A 20308-nucleotide genomic window follows, 5' to 3' on the forward strand; every position below is an offset into this window, starting at 1 on the left:
GAATGCTGGGGAGCGCAGCATATTAGATGGCTTCTGTGGGAGTCACGGTTGATATTTTGATTAATGACCTTTGGACTGCTGATGGTGAAGGGGACAGTCATCAAACAGGGGTATTGAGCACTGTTTCAATCTCCATAGATACCTGGCAGTATCTGTAGAAAGAGAAACCCTTATTGTTTCAGGTTGAAGACCCTTCATCAAAGCTGAGAAAGAGAGATAGCAAGTTAGTATAGGTAGCAGAGAAAGTAGGGAAGGGCAATGGGTGGAACAAAGGGATGTTTGTAATTGGGTGAAATAATGCAGCCATTACATGGGCAGTTAAGTTCCTTTGTCTGTGACATGTTGTTAATATTGTGAAGTCTGAGTGATGTTGTATAGTCTAGCCTACTGGGATGTGACCAGCAGACTAGAATGTACAAATGAAAGAGAAAGGGAAGCGAGAGAGGAATGGTGAGCAAAAATGGCCAGTCCTGATACAAACAGAAAGAAAGAGCAAGTTATCTGAAGCTGGAGAATTCTATAATGAGTCCTACAGGGTGCAACTTGCCCAGATGGAAGATGAGGTTTTAAAAAAAACAGAATTTCTTGGGAATAAGGTAACACATTCTGTAAAGTTATACAAATTACCCACACTTAGGCTTGAAAATCACAGCACACCGGCAGTACTACTATCATTTTAAGGCAGCAAAATTATCTCCCATGCTTTTGGTCACAGATCACTTGAAATACGACCTGTGTTTGGATGTTGCCACTATTTTGCTCTTCAGGCTTCTTGCAGTTGTCTTGAAAATAGCCTTTTTTAATTCATTAGAATAGACAATATAACTGGTATGTCTTTTAATTTTACATAAGATTGCTCGTTTCCTATCATTCATAATGACGAAAGTCAAAAACATCTGGACACACACAAAACTGACATGAAACATTGGGCAGATTTTCTTCAAGTCCTTTACCATTGGAAAGGTACAATGAGTTTAAAAAAACCACAGGTGCCAATTATTTTCCACCTACTGTCACCAGTGAGAGAAAAAAAATCGCAGACCGTGTGCCGATCTTCTGTGTGCGCATCCCAGTTGATTGCATAAAATCAAAAAAAATCCACCCTACAATCTAAAAGTCTGTGCATTTATGTTCAGGGTTCTCACAAAATTATTTGGTGCTTAGTATTTTAAACCCCCCCCAGCAAGTCAGAAAGCTAGAGATAAAAATATTTCTAAGTTCTCAAATAAAAAGACTAACAGCCGTTTCTACTGAGTGGCACATTTAATAATTATACTTCCAGCAAAAATATGAAGCATAAATTGCCTTGGGACATTATAACTGGCTGCATGAGACAAAAATTTCTCCTCAGGCAAAATAAAAATAATACAGAACAACAGCATGTGGTTCTAACCAGAATATCATATTGTTTTATTGAATCTCAGGACATTTTAAATGCTCAGTAAAATTGCTGAAAATGCAATCCCTATATCAAAATGAAAACTGCTTAAGCAATTTAATTGAAAACTTAAATGCCAATTTATTGGACAGATTATATTCACTACGTTGAAGGGTTTAAGTTTAAATTTCATACCCAGTACAAACATTCTAAAAACTCTAGAAAACCCATGGCAATTAGAAATACAAGATCTTTTCATTGCTTTTTAGCAAAGAAAGACAGAATTTATAATAACATATTTCACAATCCTTTCAGGGCATCCCAAAACACTTTACAGCCAACAAAGTACTTTGGAAATGTAGTCATTGCTGCAATGTAAGAAACAAGGCAGTGAAATTGTGCACAGCAAGCTTCCACAAAAAAGCAATGTAGTAATGATCAAATAATCTGCTTTTATTAATGGTAATTGAGGGATCCTAACCCCTTGGAATCTTTTACATCACTTAAGAGACCAGATGCGGCTTTCTTTATCTCACTGAACATGGACTTTGAAGGTTGCGGATAATACCTCTTTAAATAAATACTTTAAAAAAAAAGGGTACCCCTGCAAATCCTTTTTATTTTAAACAGGCCCGCCATGGAATATCAACAGTAAAGGGCTCCTGAACAAGCAGGTATTAATAGTGCTACAGGCAAAACTTGTTGCCTTCCTCAATTGAAAGTGATGTTGTTTCTCAATGTGTTTTTGACATTGGAAGTAACTGATAAACTGTATGGACAGGTTCAATGATATTTAAATGGGTACACAGCATCCATTACTTGAATTCTGCCCAGGGTCTTAGAAAAGGAGCAAATACATCCTCATTGTACTGGGAAATCCATTCTTTTTTGTTTGATCTTACATCAATTAGTTAAACGTTTCATGTCATAAATTCAAACTCTGCAAGAATATGAACACATTGAGTGGACTCTATTACATGTACAACAGTCAACATACCCTCTGGCTGGTCCCCCCACGGAAACAACTTGCAAAGGGAAAGCTGTTCTGCCACGCCCACGCTTGCTCCCTGCCCATTGGCCCACAACTGTCCCTGCAATCTCCAGTTTTCCTCCTTGAGAGGGCATTGGCTGAACACCTGCAAATGGAAAAGTTGTAGTTAATATGTACAGTATTCTTTAGTAGATCAAATTGACAATGGAAAATATAAAAGTGTATCGACAAACCTTTGATAATCTGGTCAAAGAATTACCAAAGTGAAAAGAAAACTTCTGGAGGTCAAAATATACAAAATTAATGGCCACACTGACTACAAATATAAATTCTATAGTTGCATTAAATATATGTGTTGCTACATCTTAAGTATCTTTTCACACACTGCTGAAGAACTATTATACTGATAGGCATAGTTGGTGCAGTTGCCAATAGAGCTCCTCACTTTCATGGCATATAATGAAGATGGATTGGCATTAAGTTATCCATCATCAAGCAGTTCATTTACCATGCAGAAACATTTAATAAAAACATTTAATTACATTGTTTCTTAAAACTGAAGAATCACCCCTTCCAGCTTCAATTATCCCCACATAAGCAAGTATATGCTAGTATTTTTAAAAAAAGTTTTAAAAACTGAGGCTCTCTTTGGAAGTGGTAAACCACTGTGCCTCAAATGAGAGCTGGAGAATATTTCATCTTTCATATTTTGCCTCAGGATCAAGATCAAATACTGCAGCTGAGTGATTCTTATGCACTCTGATGGTTGTGCTTGATGGGTGCAGCAGCAGAGCACCAATAACCGAAAATATGCTCCTGCTACTATATTCAATTGCCTGATGCCGAAAAGAAGTAGTTTTATGCATATATAGGTTAGGTAAACAGTCCCAAACTGCATTAACGCCAGTACAGAAAACTCCTTTCCCACTGGACAATGCACACTTAGAATCATAGAGCCAGAGAGTTCTACTGCACAGAAATGGATGCTTCTTATATTTTGTCTATCTACATTAATTGCATTTGGCCACATTAGGTTTGTATTTAACTGCATGTTTGAATGTCTCATAAATATGGTGATTGTATTTGACTCCAGCACCTCCTCTGGCAGTGAGTTCCACATATCAATCACTCTCTATTTACAAGATTTTCCCCTCAAATCCCCCTTAAAGCTGCTTCTACTCACCTTAAACCTTTGCCCTCTTGCTTATGATAACCCAACCATGGGGAGAAAGATTCTATCTACCATATCTATGCCTCTTTTAATTTTTTTATACCCCTACAGCCTCCTTCTCTCCAGGGAAAACAAACCCCAGGGAGGTGTGGACACAGCTCAGCACATCATGGAAACCAACCTCCCCTTCAATGGACTCGGTCTATACTTCTCGCTGCTTCAGTAAAGCAGCCAGCATAATCAAAGACCCCACCCACCCCAGACATTCTCTCTTATTCCATCACCCATCAGACAGAAGGTACAAAAGCCTGAAAGCACGTACCACCAGGCTCAAGGACAGCTTCTATCCCACTGTTATAAGACTACTGAATGGTTCCCTAGTACAATAAAATGGACTCTTGACCTCACAATGACCTTGCACCTTATTGTCTACCTGCAGTGCATTTTCTTTGCAGCTGTTACACTTTATTCTGCATTCTGTTATTGTTTCACTTTATACTACCTCAATGCACTGTGTAATGAATTCATTTTTATGAGCAGTATGCAAGGCAAGTTTTTCCACTGTACCTCGGTACATGTGACAATAATAAACTAATTCCAATTCCAAACCCAGCCTATCCAATCACTCCCAAGAACTAAAGCTCTCCAATCCAGGCAACATCCTGCTGAATTTCCTTGGTCTTGTCTCCAACATATTCTGTCTATATATAATGTGGCAACTAGAATGGCACACAATACTCCAAGTGCAGTCTAACATCCCAACTTTTATAATTCTGTGCCCCGAACTATGAAGCTAAGCGTACCATATGCCTTCTTCACCACACTATCTGTCTGTGTTGCCAGCTTTCAGAAAACAATGAACTTGAACCTTAAGGTCTGTCTGTTCAAAAACAAGATGGTACCATTTACTGTTCACTGTATATGTCCTAATTTCTTTTAATTCTTACATCGCTCATTCTTTTGACCCAAATAATGTTCCTAATCAATTAAAAACTGCTCTGCACAGTGAACTAACATTATAATTTCACATTAAGACACTTAAGGTACCAGATAATTTCAGTCCCATAAAACTAGGCTGAATTCAAAAGAAGAATCAACTGATCAACACAGTAATTCAACATATCACTTAACTCTTATATTTCTATTATCATATTATGTAAAAATGAAAATAAATAATAGTAAAGCTATTTTTTCCCCAAAAATGTTTCACAGTTCCTAAAGATGGGGAGGAAAAGAAGTTGAACAATATCCTTGACAAAAAAGTATGCAATCACTTGCGGAAGCAATCTTGCAACTAAGTAGTAGTGTGATGGAGACATTCAACCACAACCTGATGCTCAGACTGATTCGGATTAATACTTAGTCAAAAGCCAAGATGTTATTAAAAAACTGAATTAATGGTTATCATCTGGTACAGGTCTGAGAACAGAAATGGGTCACTGTGCCAATTTTGGCTTCAGGCAACTCCAAAGATTCGGGTGTTTGCTGGAAGGCAATATATTGAACTTGATTATCCAAGTCTTCTGCAAGGTAGGACTGATCCGATGCTCAATAAGCATTCTTAAGAGTGATCCCTTCTCATATTTTATTCACAGATTTAGAGGCAAAAAGTGCTTCGTTGAGCTAAATTCCAAGATTTGTATCTGCCAAAATGAAGTTAAGCTGGATATTGGATAGCTGAAAATCGATTCCAACAAGTTGATTATTGAACAGACCAAAGTCAGACTGCAATGGAAGGTTTAAAATGTTATACCACTGAAAAGAATATATGCTGTTTACAAATATTTAAATTGGGCACTGGTGCTAATTAAAAATCCTGATGCAAAAATCAATCCTATCAAGGTAAATCACACAAGTCAATGTAGAAATTTCATGTTAGTTGCATATGCCAAATGTACAATATCATACACCTCTGAAATTCTAATTTATCGAAAATACAGAGTTTCTTAAAATAATTGGACTTCCTAAAATCTTGGACTTTTGACACCATACATCATGTTTCCAAGATACTTATTTAACCTGGTAGCTTTTAATATGAGTTGATAAATCAGAACTAAAATCATATGTTCAAATATTTCAAAGCCATAAAGGGCTGCCAAGTAAAAAAAACTAACAAATTAAGAAAAAACACTTAAATTTAATGAAATTTCAAGCTTCAGTATAGACAAAATAGTAATGCTACTTACCACCCACACCTCTTCCTCTATTATGGTGTGACAGCATTGGTCCAACAGGTCGTGGATAAACTGCAGTTGGATAAAAATGCATGGTTGCTGGAGGAGGATAAGCAATAGGATGACCTTGCCTGGAAAGGTTTAAGCCTTCCAGAATACTCTGACGCATCTTCTCAAGTTTTGCAGCTTGATCAGCCTAAAATTAATTGTAAAATATTATTTTAAACCCTGGAATGCTTGTATTATTACTGTTCCTCGAAACATTACTAAAGTCAATAAAGCAAACATGAACAGTGGCATATTAACTACCATGTTGAACAGCATCTCATATTCTGTCTGGGTAGTCTACAACCCAATGGTATGAACAATGAATTCTCCAGTTTCGGGTCACACGCTCCCCTTCTGTCCCTTTCTCTCTCCTTCTGAACTGCTCAGGCCTTCTGACATGCGCCCTTCTTTCCAAGCCACCTCTGCCAGCTCCCCGACTGCACTTGCCGATCCACCCCCCCCCCCCTCACCTGGATCCATTTATTGCTCATCAGCTCTTGCACCACCCCTCCCCTTCACTTCTTTATACTGGCTATCTCCCCTCTGCTCTTTCAGTCCAGATGAAGGCTCTTGACCCAAAACGTTTGACTGTCCATTTCCTTCCACAGATGCTGCCTGACCCGCCAAGTTCCTCTAGCAGCTCATTTTGTAGTCCTCATATTCCAAGATTAGAACCAAATCTTTTTGTTACTATGAAACTGATTTTACAATCTGTTGATAAACTGATTTTAAACATCAAGTAAAAATGGCCAACTTTTAGGGATTTAAAAAAATCTTGATCCATTGCTGGTATGACTGGCATTTATCCATCCCCCATTAACCCCTGAACAGAGTGCCTTGCAGGCTATTTCAGTAAGCAGCTAAAAGTCAAGCTCCTCAGTGGATTTCCTTCCCTATAGGATATCAGAGAACGAGACGGGATTTTACAACAATCCATTAGCTTCATGGTCACCACTACAGAAAACAGGCTTTTTATTCTAAATAACAATTTGCAGCTTCTTACTGGTATCTAAAAATACACTGATGGTGTTAAAATATCAAACATTTGTTGTGACGTCCACCTATTTTGACTAGTAATCGTAATCTAAACTAGATTATTTGGTTGTTCAAGGGTTTAGGACATTATTATTATTATTATAAATAGAACATGTGCTTGGCTCTTCTAATCTTCATAGAGCTGAAACAATTATGGAAGCACAACAATCCCTTTTAATCACAAAATATTGTGTACTTACTCGAAATACAAACACAGTGTACAAATCCCCATCAAAATAATTAAATAAAAATATAAAAATATGTGCAGTGAAGCCATTTAACCAAATATCAAGTATATAACTGCATTACTTGAATGTGTTGGAGAAATGGATGTAATGTTCAGTTTCTAAGGGAATTGATGATACGTCCTTAAAAAAAATCTGGCAGCCAAAGCTTCCCCCGTACTGTCTAAGAATTATTTTCTTTCAGCTGTATAATATATAAATGAAATGAATAGCCAAGATCAGTTTGTCTTCATCTGGTTGTTTTATTTAATCCAATATGCCACTGGTGTCTCTTAATGATTGCCTGAAATGGCCTTACAAGCAAGTAATTTCTATGAAAACCACTGGGACAACAATGGGGAATAAATAAATGGGGAATAAACGCTTACTTTTCAGCAATGCCTACAACCAGGGAGTAAATTTTAAAAGAACATGAATTATTCATTTAGGCTCTACCACCTTTCCCAAGCAGCATGCACTACGAAACCAGAGATAATTGAATGGCATTAACAAACAAAGCACCAAATTCCTTAATAGAAACAGAGAATGTTGAAATACTCAGCTGGTCAAGCAGCATCTGTGGAAAGAACAGCATTAATGTTTCAGATTGGAGACCTTTCATTTGGACAGGGAAAACTGGACAGGCATCTTAAAGTGCAGGGAATAGAAGAGGTGGGAGAACAAAGGGAATCTCTGTGATAGGATAGAGACCAAGAGAAAATGGATGACACTGATTGATACCAACTGAGAGAGTGAAGGAGGCCAGAATAATGGCGCAAAAAAATGCCAGTTTGATCAGTAAAAACACTTTTAAACTGAGAAACACAGAAAATATCAACATAGTGGACTGTTTTGCAAGAGTTGGGAATCACCTAAGCAAGTTGAGAGGGCTAATGTGTCATCAATGGAAAGCATATGGATAACATGCAACATCTGTTAATGAGTTACTTCTATGGCTCTCATTGTGCCCTCAGGTTAGAATATTTTTGATTAAATAAATTACCACCGATTTCTGAAGGAAATAAATTTTCATTTTATATACTTGAGAAAACAATGGACCCATGTCAAAAGAAAAGAAGATTTACAGATAAAAGAGAAAAAGACAGCCAAGATATTTAAGTTAAAAAGTTTAATTATGAATATTGAACAACTTTGTTTAGAAGAAATATATCAGTGATAATTTTCCTCCCCTTTGAGGATGGTGTTGCATCATTTGGTACCCTTCTAGTAATTAGTTCAAGAAAACCCTATGAATATGTTTAGACTGAAAATATTGCTGAACTGTTGAATGGTGTGGAAATATCACACGTAGATAATGTGAACTGATCTTCACCACGCAGCATGATGGTGATCACTTATTCAAATACATCACTGGATGGCAATGAGAAGGAACTCAGGGCCCATCTTGGCTCAATGGAGTTTAGCCCAGTGATCAAATCACTGATTATTTTGATTGTGACAGATCACATAATGGCACTCTTGTTCACTGAAGTTTTAAACATCAAGTTGCATACACAGAATGACATCCTGTGCCATTTTAACTGAGCTGTTCAGAGCTGCCTTTGATATTGTATAAAACAGAGAACTATAGTTTATTTTCTAAAGACGATCTTTATGACACGGGAATACACTGGTACCCCCATAACACTGCCCAAGCAGGGTGCAGCAATGGGGAGGGGAGGGTTTGCCCCAGGTTTCCAGCACAGCAGCAGAGAGGGCAGTATTTTGAGCCTGTCAGTAATACATTTTCTATATATAATGCTATAATGATTAATTTTATCACTGATTTCATTACTGCTCTCTTCACTGGGAATGCTTCCTCATGCTAATCAAGTTTAATTACAAAAAATACAAAATCACAAAAATACTAATGTCAAACTTTTCTAATCAAGTATCTTTAAATATATTACCTATTATTCATACATTAAAAAAGTTAATTGCACACTGCACATTTATTACAATCCATACCTGACCATCGCAGAGGTCAATCAAGGGTATCTTTTCCCGGCTCACTTTTATAAGCTTGCTTTGGAAAAGTTTGCCATCAAAGTACATCCACGGACAGCAGTGCTCCCATGGAATTGGCTGCCCACATGCATCATTTGCAAAAAGTGCCATATCGACCCCACTCATAAACAGTGCTCCAAGTTGAATACCACGGGGATCCAGGCTTTCAATCTGAAATCAAAAACACAAGATTCATTAATAAATATGAAGCAAGATTGCTGTCAGTGAAAATGCTGATGATAAGTATTTTTCGTGGAGGCCAACAGGATCATCCACTTATTACATTTGGTTGACATTGCTTGCAGTATGCTAATAGGGCCTTCACCTATCCTTCTCTGGATGCCCACTGCACAATCTATGCAAAGTTGAATGAGCAAAACTTCTCAGGGATCCTCAACTGTAGGTAGTTATGTTCAGTAGCTTCAACTGCATTAATGCCTCAAGATTTTTGTTTTTTTTCAATCAAGATATGGACTTTGTTGGCCAAGCCATTTATTGCCATCCCCAAACACCATCTGCAGGAAACAATGAGCTTCTTCTCAAATCATTGCTATCTCTACAATCCAGGCCATTTAGAATTAATCACATTTGGGCACCTAGAGCTGAAGTACTGAAGTTGCAAGGTTTCCTTTCTCAAAAGACATCAATGAACCAGCTAGTTTTTGTTTTAACAACAGTCTTAAAGCTAACCTCAGCATCAAATTTTCTCATCATTTACAGGTTTTGCAAAACTAGATTCAAAATCTTAAACCAGCACGATGAATCAGATTTTTTGGATTATCGACCAAGGCCTTTGGTTTACTAGTCCATTGATAAAACCATTATACCATCACGTAACCCAATTAAAAAGATTAATTAAGTGACCATTTGTAATCATTCCTGAAAAGCAGGAGAATGTTCCTGAAAGTGAATTAAGGCAATTCAAAACCTCAGGTTTACCTTATATTTTGTAACTGATAATATTAACTTCTCCTGACCATAAATCACATGGCAGAGTGATTACACATGTGCAGCACAAGTTTTCCACTGGCATAATATTTAAAAGTGGGCCAAAAACAGAGGTCGACTGAGCAAATATTTTTAATGAAGAGAATACGATAATATGCAAAGATCAAAGCAGTTGAGATTATCTCAGTTTACATCCAAAAACAGTAATTTAGCAATCCACTGTTTCTGTAATATCTTGCAATATTTCTATAACATTGGATTATTATTGGGGCTCATATCTGAAATTGAAGTAATAACTGGAGATAAACTTGATGGCATAGAAGAGTTACAGATTTTGCCAATCAACCAAAATTACAGTTTCCTTTACGCTCACACCTCGAGACACCAAAACTTGAGGCTCAAATAAATTTTGGGTGCGAGTTTACATTAAAAATGGCCTGGGAAATACTAACAGACACTTAATAGTAGCCCAAACAGCATCTATTCACCACTTTGCTACTCAGTCATCTGCATAATCACATAGCCACTGCCCCTTAGATTTTCTGAGATTCAAATTCTGAGCTCCAGTTTTAAATAAACTTTTGATAAAGTTCACCCAGTTGCACTCAGCATTAGATCCTTTACCACTTTACTACACAAATGGAAAAATAATTTGCATGAACAAAAACACAGGTTCAAAATTTTGCAAAACATGCACGCTGCCCTGAAGATTACAATCAATTTGTAAAGCAGTCATATTTAAAATAAACAAATTTAATTTAAAAGTGAGGAGTAAACACTTAATAACAATTACAATCAATCACACAATGCTTCAGATATTGATGTTTTTGCCCATCTTTCCATCTTAGCTTCGGTTATTTTGACTCAACTTATGCAAATATACTAGTATACAATTTTTTTTAAGAAGTTTCATCAAATGCCTACTCTTCTTTAACAAAATTAGTTAGTGTCGATTACCTTAAGCTCCTGTAGCTGATCTGGTTCATAAAGTTTTGGAGATAAAGCCTGTGCAAGGAATGCATCGAGTTCGTGGCGACGCAGAATCCTTGCTCCTGGCCACTGCAACAGGTAGCTATAAACAGATGTACACACAGGCTCCTTCAGTTAATTTTTGAATCAAATCATGTTATTCTAAACAATGATATTTAGTCAATTAATAAGTAAAAAGTAATTGCTTAGTATAAATAATTGTTTAGATAATACTAACAAACTGCTCATAACGTAACATCTAAATTTGTATTCAGATTTTTAGAAAGGGCTGTCAGTGCCCAAAAAGCATAATAAAGAGCTCCTTCAATTTAAATTTGCTTTTCTTGAGGTGATTGAAAACTATATTTAAGATTATATATTTAAGACACAGTTAAATAGATTTTTGCATAGTAGGGGAATTAAGGGTTATGGGGAAAAGGCAGGTAGGTGGAGCTGAGTCCACGGCTAGATCAGCCATGATCTGAGTAAATGGCGTAGCAGACTCTACAGGCCAGATGGCCTACTCTTGTTCCTACTTCTTATGTTTTTATGACAAAACAAAGGGATTTAAATAAAAATGATTTGTCAACCAAATGACTTGGCTAAGATTGTGGCAGGTATTCGTTATGACACTTAGCAAGTATTTGTACTGCACTTTAAAATTAACCAATGCACCAACATTAAACAAGAACACTGCAAAGGAAAAAATATGTTTAAAAAAAAGTGAAGGGGAGTTAAAGAATTGTAGACCATTTAGACTGACATTCGCTTTTGGGAAATTAAAGGGAGACTGAACATCTTGTAAAGTTTGAACAGATTAGAGAGAAAACATAGATCTGTAAATAACAGGTTATACCTTAAGAATCTGATTGAATTTTTGGAGGAGGTGATGAAAATAGTTTGCAGGAGAACATCTTTAGATGTTTATATGGACAGCAGAAGATATTTTAAAAAGTGACCCTCAAAAGAGGATGTGTGCTGAAGTTGAAACATAGATTTTAAGGCAAATTATTTACTTGAATAGATTAACTGGATGAATCCAAAAGAGATTCACTCTGCTCAATCCTAGGATGAGAAGGTTGTCCTATTATGAGCACAGAAAATGTCGGATCTCTAGTCTTTGAAGCTTGGATGAATGAGAGGTGATCTAACTGAAATGTATAAGATATGTATTAGAGCACTTGAGAATTATAAAGAAGCCAGAAAGCAACTCAAGAAGGGAATTAGGAAAGCCATGAGGGGTCATGAAAAGTCCTTGGCAAGTAGGATTATAGAGAACCCCAAGGTATTCTATACATACATCAAGAGAAAATGGATAACTAGAGAGAGGATAGGACCACTCAAAGATAAAGGAGGGAACACGTGCTTGGAAGTGGAGGATATGGGTGAGGTCCTTAATGAGTACTTTGCATCAGTATTTACCAAGGAGAAGGACATGGAGAATGGGGAGATCGGTGGGGAGCATACTAATATGCTAATGTATTTCAAGATAAAGGAGGAGGTAGTGTTGGGTCTCTTAAAGAGCATTAAGGTGGATAAATCCCCAGGCTGATGGGATATACCCCAGGTTATTGAGGGAGACAAGAGATGAGATTGCTGGGGCCTTGACCAATATATTCTTGTCCTCTCTGGCCACAGGCAAGGTCCCAGAGGACTGGCAAGTAGCTAATGTTCCATTATTCAAGAAGGGAAACAGGGATAATCCTGGTAACTATAGACTGGTGAGTGTCACGTCATTGGTAGGGGAGTTACTGGAGAGGATCCTTCGGGATAGGATTTATGAGCATTTAGAAAACCATAGCCTAATTAGAGACAGTCAGCGTGGTTTTGTGTAGGGCAAGTCGTGGCCTACTAACTTGATAGAGCTTTCTGACGAGGTGACGAGGGTGATTGAAGGTAGAGTTGTGGATGTTGTCTACATGGAGCTTAGTAAGGTGTTTGACAAAGTCCCTCATGGGGAGGCTCATCCAGAAGATTAAGATGCAAGGGATCGACGGTGAATTGGTTGTTTGGATTCAGAACTTGATTGCCCGTAGAAGACAGAGGGTAGTGGCCGAGGGGACTTATTCTAGCTGGAGGTCTGTGACTAGTGGTGTTCCTCAGGGATCCGTACTGGGACCTCTGCTGTTTGTGATGTATATAAATGACCTGGATGAAAATGTACATTGGTGGGTTGGTGGTGTTGTGGATAGCATAGAAGACTTGCAAAGGATATAGTGGTATATAGATCAGTTTCAGATATGGGCAGAGAAACGGCAAATGGTGTTCAACCTGGCCAAATGTGAAGTGTTGCACCTTGGGAGATCAAATGTAAAGAGACAGGACACTGTTAATGGCGAGACCCTTAACAATGTTGATGAGCAGAGGGATCTTGGGGCTACACAGTTGCTACAAAGTGGCTACACAGGTTGATAGAGTGGTAAAGAAGGCATATGGCATGCTTGCCTTCATTAGTTGAGGCATTGAGTTCAAGAGTCCAGAAGTTATGCTGCAGTTTTATAAAACTTTGGTTCGGCCACATCTGGAGTATTGCATTCAGTTCTAGTCACCCCATTATAGGAAGGCTGTTGAGGCTTTGGAGAAGCTACAGAGGAGGTTTACCAAGATGCTGCCTGGATTAGAGGGCATGTGCTATGAGGATAGGTTGAACAAATTTGGGTTGTCCTCTCTGGAGCGGCAAAGGGTGAGGGGAGATCTGATAGAAGTTCTTAAGATTATGAGAGGCATAGATAATGTAGACAGCCAGTATCTTTTCCCCAGGGTTGAGATGTCTAATACCAGAGGGCATGCATTTAAGATGATAGGGAGTAAGTTCAAAGGAGATGTGCAGGGCAGTTTTTCTTTTACACACACAGTGTGGTGGGTGCCTAGAATGTAATGCCTGGGGTGGTGGTAGAGGCAAATACGATAAGGGTTTTCAAGAAGCTCTTAGACAGGCACATGAATGTGAAGGAAACGGTAGGTTATGGACATTGTGTAGGCAGAAGGGATTAGTTTAGTTGGGCATTTTATTACTAGTGAAATTGGTTCGGCACAACATTGTCGGCCAAAGGGCCTGTTCCTGTGTTGTACTATGTTCTAGGTTCTATTTTATGGGGCCACGGCAGGGTATATGTTGCCACTAGTGGGAGAGCCTTGAATAAGGGGAGATGGTAACAAGATAAAACGGAGATACATGGGAATTCCTTCTCGCAGATGATGGCGAATCTCTTGTTAGTATAATCTTCACTGCACCAGCTGTTGGCAGAGATTTTTTTTTAACCTTTCCAATTAAGTTCACAATCTAAAGTTTGTGTTCCCTTAGTACTGATTCACCATGCAAAGAAATAAACTTCTTAATTTTGGATCTCCAGTTTTTAAGGATTTTCAGGATTTAACAGGCAAGAAAATGAAAACATTTGGGTGATGTTTCCCCTACACCGCCTCCCCCCCACTGCAACACCCAGGAAACACCATGAGCCATCTACTTGTGCTCTGCTCTTACAAAGAATTAGAGCCTCACTCCTCACTCACTAACTTTTTAGAGAAAAAAAGCATATGAACACTTTCAATTATTTGATCATTCATAATCCTGCTAATTCAATTATATTATAGAAACACACTTTTTCAAATTTTGATAGGGCACTTACCACTATACAAAAATATGTTCTTGTAAGGTAAATACAATAGACATATAATAGTGAAATAGTGAAAAACACTGAATGAAAATAGACTGTTTATATACAATATGTCTATTGTATATAAACAATCTGTTTTCATTCACTATTTTTTTTCCTTTGTTTCTCTTACCGTAACACACAGCAAAGAACTAGAAGATGTGTTGGGACGTTTGAGGGATTAAGCATGGCTGGTGTATCTGATCTCATGCAGGCAAGAAATGCCCTCATTCTTCTGTTTTTATCCTCCACAGCTTTTCCTAGCCATAACTTCTTTAAGTTGGGACACGTCCACTCTCTAAAAGCAAGTGCTTCTACCAGTTCTGGAGTCTGGGGTGATTTCCCCTTGTAAGCAGCCCATTCCTTCACTAAAACGGGGGGAACTGAAAAAAGTAACAATAGATATTACTGATTTAAATTATACTCCATTTTCTAATGACAACAATCTGCATTATTATTTCAAATTGTTGGTGGAAAAATTTATGACATTACAATCGTCATTAAGGAAACATACAAATCCCAATAGATATGGATTTTATCTATGAATTATACAAAGCTGGGTAGCAATCTGGGCTGCGAGGAGGGTGTAGAGGGGATTCAGGGGGATATAGGCTAACTAAATAGACAAAGGCATGGCCAAGAGAATACAATATGGAAAAAGATAAGTGAAGTTTTTTTTTCAGTGGTGAGACTAAAAGCTGAATAAGAATCATTAAATGTCATCAAGCAGGTAAGAAACAAGGAAGACAAACTGCACATTGGCCTTTATTGCAAGAGGATTGGAGTACAAGAGTAAAAGCATCCTACTTGCTCCAATTATATACGGCCCTGGAATACCATGTAAGTGTCTGACCTCCCTACCCAAGGAGGGGTATACTTACGATAGAAGGCATGCAGGTTTGTCATACAAGAAGAGATTAAGTAGATTGGGCCTAAGCTCTCAAAGAGCAAAAAATGAAAGGTCATCAAACTGAAACATTAACTGTTTCTCTCCCCAAAGATGCTGCCAAATCTGCTGAGTACTACAAACTGGATCATGCAGTTCCAAGTTTCTGTTTGCTGTATGATTGAAATCCAATGGAAATAAAAATGTAATAAGGAAAACAAAAAAAAACTCAGGACTTAATGAGAGGTGCAAGAGTCTGCGATATTTCTTTTAGGTCCTCAGTGCATGCAAGCACAAGAGATCCACATTTGCACAATGACATTCAATGTACACCTGGATGCCACTTCCTGGATTTCTGTTCTCATACGAGTGGCCCATGCAGGCCAAGGGCCCTCATGCAGAAAAAAGCCTTCACAACCTCATGAGGCCAGCTTCAGCATAACTTAAAGGTGGGTAGCCTGAGATGTCCTCTTAAGGAATATACCTGATTTTTTTCTCAGTACCCTGAAAGTGCTCCACCACTTGCTCACAACTTTCACTCCCTCACTTTATCATGTTCCCTCCCAACCCCCATCCACTAATCTGCCTCCTTAACTTCTGTCCCAAATCCAATGGTCGAAGGATGCAACCCAATCACCCTACTGATTGGTATTGGCATTGCACTCAAGAGTGGAACCTCTTTCTGCAGTAGATGCTTCCTCCCAAAGACCCTACCGACCCTTGCTCTAACCCATCTGCCAACCTTCCTGCCTGAACTCTTCTGTGATCCTCACAAGTGTACCTGTAGATTGACAATGCCCCCCCCACCTCAAAAGAGGCCCTGATCACTACCTACCAATTTCGTGCCAAGCCAGCACCCACTTTGTAAATGCTGATCCAGCACCCACTCCTCTGCTTACGAATCTCTCTTCCGACCTCTGATTTCCCCTTTCTTCATTCCTGGGCCTCTTTCCTCCATGACCTTTCTGGACACAGCCCTGGATCTACAAATTTCCTTCACGTGCTCCATCATTTCATTTCAATTTCTGAACAATAACATTTCAAACAGTTGATCTTTCAGAGATTTCATAAAGTGTAAAGACATGAAACATTACCACTGTTGCACCCTCTGCAGATACTGCCAGACTTGCAGAGTGGTTCCAAAACTTTGTTTTTATTTCAGATTTCCAGCACCCACAGGACATTGCTTTTACATATTTATATGCTTGTCATGGTTTCAACTATCGATGAAACAAGTGAAAACGTGAATGTTGTTAACACTAGTCTAACGTCTAATATATAGGTAATATGTAGAAGGACAATTTTCATGGATGTTTGGTGGAGGAAAAGGAAAGGGGTTGCTTTGGAAGGGAAGGAAGGAGAAATGCAGCATTATGCTGTTGTAAATTGGCCAGATCTACATACAGTGATGCAAGTGGTCCAGAGTCATACACAATACTATATTTGTATCATCAGTAAACTATTCTGAAAAATTCACTTTGTTCTGAAGTACTGTGGGCAACGGCACATGCAGCTGAACATACATTTAAATTTTTACATCTGCACATACTTGTCACTTTATTATAAACTTTTAATTCCTAATTCAAGATGTAAATACATAAACTCATCTGGGTGTCATCAAGATCAGAGACTAGGTATTCAGTGGAGAGCAACTCAACAATTCCCTCAGTTCCTGTCTATGCCCCCAAGTTTTTTGGCAATCCATAAGAACAAGTCATTTGTGTTATGCAATACTCTTCAGTTGCCCAGTGAGGGTGGCTCCAAAAAATTCTCATGAAGCCAAGACAATCCAGAACAAAGCAGCACTTCATCCAACACCTGAAATATTCACTCCCTCCACTATTAGTACACATGGGCTGCAGTGTATACCGTCCACAAGATGTGCTTTTGCAACTCAACTTGACTTCTTTTTTTATTAATTAAATTGATTAATTTTTATTATATATATTGTTATGTAATATTATTATTTTATATTATTTATTATATAATATTCTATTATACATTATATAGTATACTATATATTATATAAAATATAATAAATTAATTGACTAATTTAAAACAACCTGTTTTAAATTAAATCTAAGGACAACACTGAAGGATTCTAACTGATGTGCTCTAATGAAATTTCTTCACATTTCCTTGAAATCATCTACTGATTTAAGGCTGCTGCTATTTAGAATTTCTTTGGAGGTGCATATCCTTTATAAAGATACAATTTCAAATGCAGATGCATCAGACTATGCATTTCTAGGATCACAGTCTGCTCCAAAGTACAATCAATACATACCACCTAAATTCAGGATTAATATATTGCCTTCTAATTTGTGCATGTGAGCTATCTTAATAAGTTCCTGGGTAAATTACTTGAAAGAATCAAGCCCGCCCACCTATCTCCCTACCCCACCCCCACCATAAATTAAAAAGCAAGGCTTAGGTCTGGAGTTAAAACAACACCACTTCTGGCTTTCTAGCATGTTAGTCCCTTATTCAAAAAAGTACAGTAGGGATAAGCCAGGAAACTACAAGTAGGTGAGCCTTACATCAATAGTAGGTGCATGGATAGGAAAGGTTTAGAGAGATATGGGCCAAACACAGTCACCTGGTCAGCAAGGAAGGGCCCGCTTCCAATCTGTATGACTCTATCACTCCAGGGAAGTTATTGGAAAAAAATTTAAAGGACAGGATTTACGTTCACTTGAAAAGCAGGGGCAGATTAGGAGGAGTCAACATGGTTTTGTGTAGGGGAAATAGTCTCACTAATTTGATTGAGTTTTTTTGAGGAGGTAACTAAGAAAATTTGTGAAGAGGGCAGTAAACGTAGTTTACATGGTCCTCGGCAGGGCTTTTAACGTTCTGCATGGTAGGCTGGTCTGGGTTAGGGCATGTGGGATCCAAGATGTGTTGGTAAACTGGATCCAAAATTAGCTTAGTGATAAGAGGCAGAGGTTAGTGGTCAAGGGGTGTATTTCTGACTGAGGCATTGAGTATAAGAGTTGGGATGTCATGTTGCAGCTGTACAAAACAGCAGTCAGGCAACACATGGAGTACTGGGTACAGTTCTGATCATCACACCACAGAAAGGATATGATTACATTACAAAGAGTGCAGAAGAGATTCACAAGGATGTTACTGGGACTGGAGGGCTTGAGTTATAAGGAGAGATCGGATAGGCTGAGTTTATTCTCACTGGAACGTAGAAGGCTGATGGGTGACCTTATAGAGGTTTAGTAAATTATGAGGGGCATGGGGTAGATAGTCAGTTTTTTCCAAGGTTGGGGGAGTCCAAAACTAGAAAGCACGTTTAAGGCGAGAAGGGAAAACATCTGAGGGGCAAGTTTTTTCTACATTCCTATACTTTGGAAATAATCATGTTATCATACTTATTAATTGTCTTGTTTATCTTAATTCTAATAAAGTTAAAAGACTGGAACAGTATTATTGGATGGTCATGTTATAATGCTTCAATATTCTAAGTTTAGTTAATATTTCAGCTGACCTAACTGATGACACTTGAATTGTGCACTAAAGCAATATCAAATCTCTCTGCAAACCATGTTTCATTTTGGGGGAATATATGTATAACTTATTTGCTGAAAGCTGGTTAAGTTTCTGAGTTGCCTTTAAACTTTATTCATATTCTGACAGCAGTTTATGAATCCAACTCCTAAAAAATTTCTTGTAGAAGTGATGTCTGATGATAGCATGGCCTTGTGAGTGAAAAGTAGTGTCTCACGAATTTGAGTTTTTTTTGTAGAGGTTTGATGAGGACAGAGCACTTGATGTTGTCTACGTGGACTTTAGCTGGTCTGGAAGTTAGATCACATGGGATCCAGGGTGACCTAGCCAACTGGATTCAAAATTAGCTTAGTGGATGGAGATAGTAGATGGTAATGGAAGTTTTTGTTTTCAGATTAGAGGCCTGTGACCAGTGGGGTGTCGCAGGTTTCAGTAAGGGGTCCACTGTTGTTTGTCATATACATTAACAATTTGGATGAGAATATAGGTGGCATAATTATTAAGTCTGTGGATAACAAGCAAGGCTATCTAAGGCTGCAACAGGACCGAGATCAATTGGGGAAATGGCCAAGGAATGAGAGATGGAATTTAACTCGGAGAAGTGTAAAGTGATGCATTTTGGGAAGCTAAACCAGAGCAGGATATACACAGTGATGACAGGGCCCGGGACAGTACTGTAGAACAGAAAGACATAGTTCCCTGAAAGTAACAACAAGGGTAGACAAGGTGATGAAGAAGGCGTATGGTATGCTTGCCTTCATAGGATGGAGCACTGAGTACAAGAATTGGGACATCATATTACAGCCGCACAAGATGCTGGTGAGACTGCACCTGGGATATTGTGTATAGTTCTGGTTGCCATACTATAAGACGGATGTGATTAAGCTAGAGAGAATGCAGAAAAGATTCAGAAGGATGTTACCAGGACTGGAAGGCTTGAGTTATAAGGAGAAGCTGGATAGGCTTGGAGTGTTTTCTCTGGAGCAAAGGAGGCCGAGGGATGATGTTATAGAGGTTTATAAAATCACGAGCATCATAAAGTGGATTGTTACAGTCTTTTTCCCAGGGTAGAGGTGTCTAAAACTGGAGGGCATAAGTTTAAGGTGAGAGGAATGATTTAAAGAAGACCTTTGCAAGCAAGTTTCCACACAGAGGGTGGTGGGAATATGGAATGAGCTGCCAGAGAAAGTGGTAGAGGGGGTACAATCAGTGTTTAAAAGACATTTAGACAGGCATATGGATAGGAAAGGTTTAGAGGGATATGGACCAAATGCAGGCAAGTGGGAGTAGCTCAGGAAGACATGC

The 20308-nt window shown here is 38.3% G+C and overlaps 1 protein-coding gene across 2 annotated transcripts in view; it reads right to left on the bottom strand.

Moving 5' to 3' along the window:
* Window positions 1-20308, bottom strand: part of LOC127571646 (constitutive coactivator of PPAR-gamma-like protein 1 homolog) — a 110753-nt gene that overhangs the window by 21856 nt on the left and 68589 nt on the right. For both annotated transcript variants that reach the window (XM_052018223.1, XM_052018225.1), the window contains 5 exons: window positions 14735-14984; window positions 10934-11048; window positions 8990-9199; window positions 5727-5910; window positions 2376-2514 (listed from right to left, as the gene is read on the bottom strand). In XM_052018223.1, coding sequence (XP_051874183.1) covers window positions 2376-2514; window positions 5727-5910; window positions 8990-9199; window positions 10934-11048; window positions 14735-14984 — 898 coding nt within the window. The remainder of the gene's footprint in view (window positions 1-2375; window positions 2515-5726; window positions 5911-8989; window positions 9200-10933; window positions 11049-14734; window positions 14985-20308) is intronic.

This window comes from Pristis pectinata, chromosome 6 (genome assembly GCF_009764475.1).
Source record: "Pristis pectinata isolate sPriPec2 chromosome 6, sPriPec2.1.pri, whole genome shotgun sequence".
NCBI classification, from domain to species: domain Eukaryota; kingdom Metazoa; phylum Chordata; class Chondrichthyes; order Rhinopristiformes; family Pristidae; genus Pristis; species Pristis pectinata.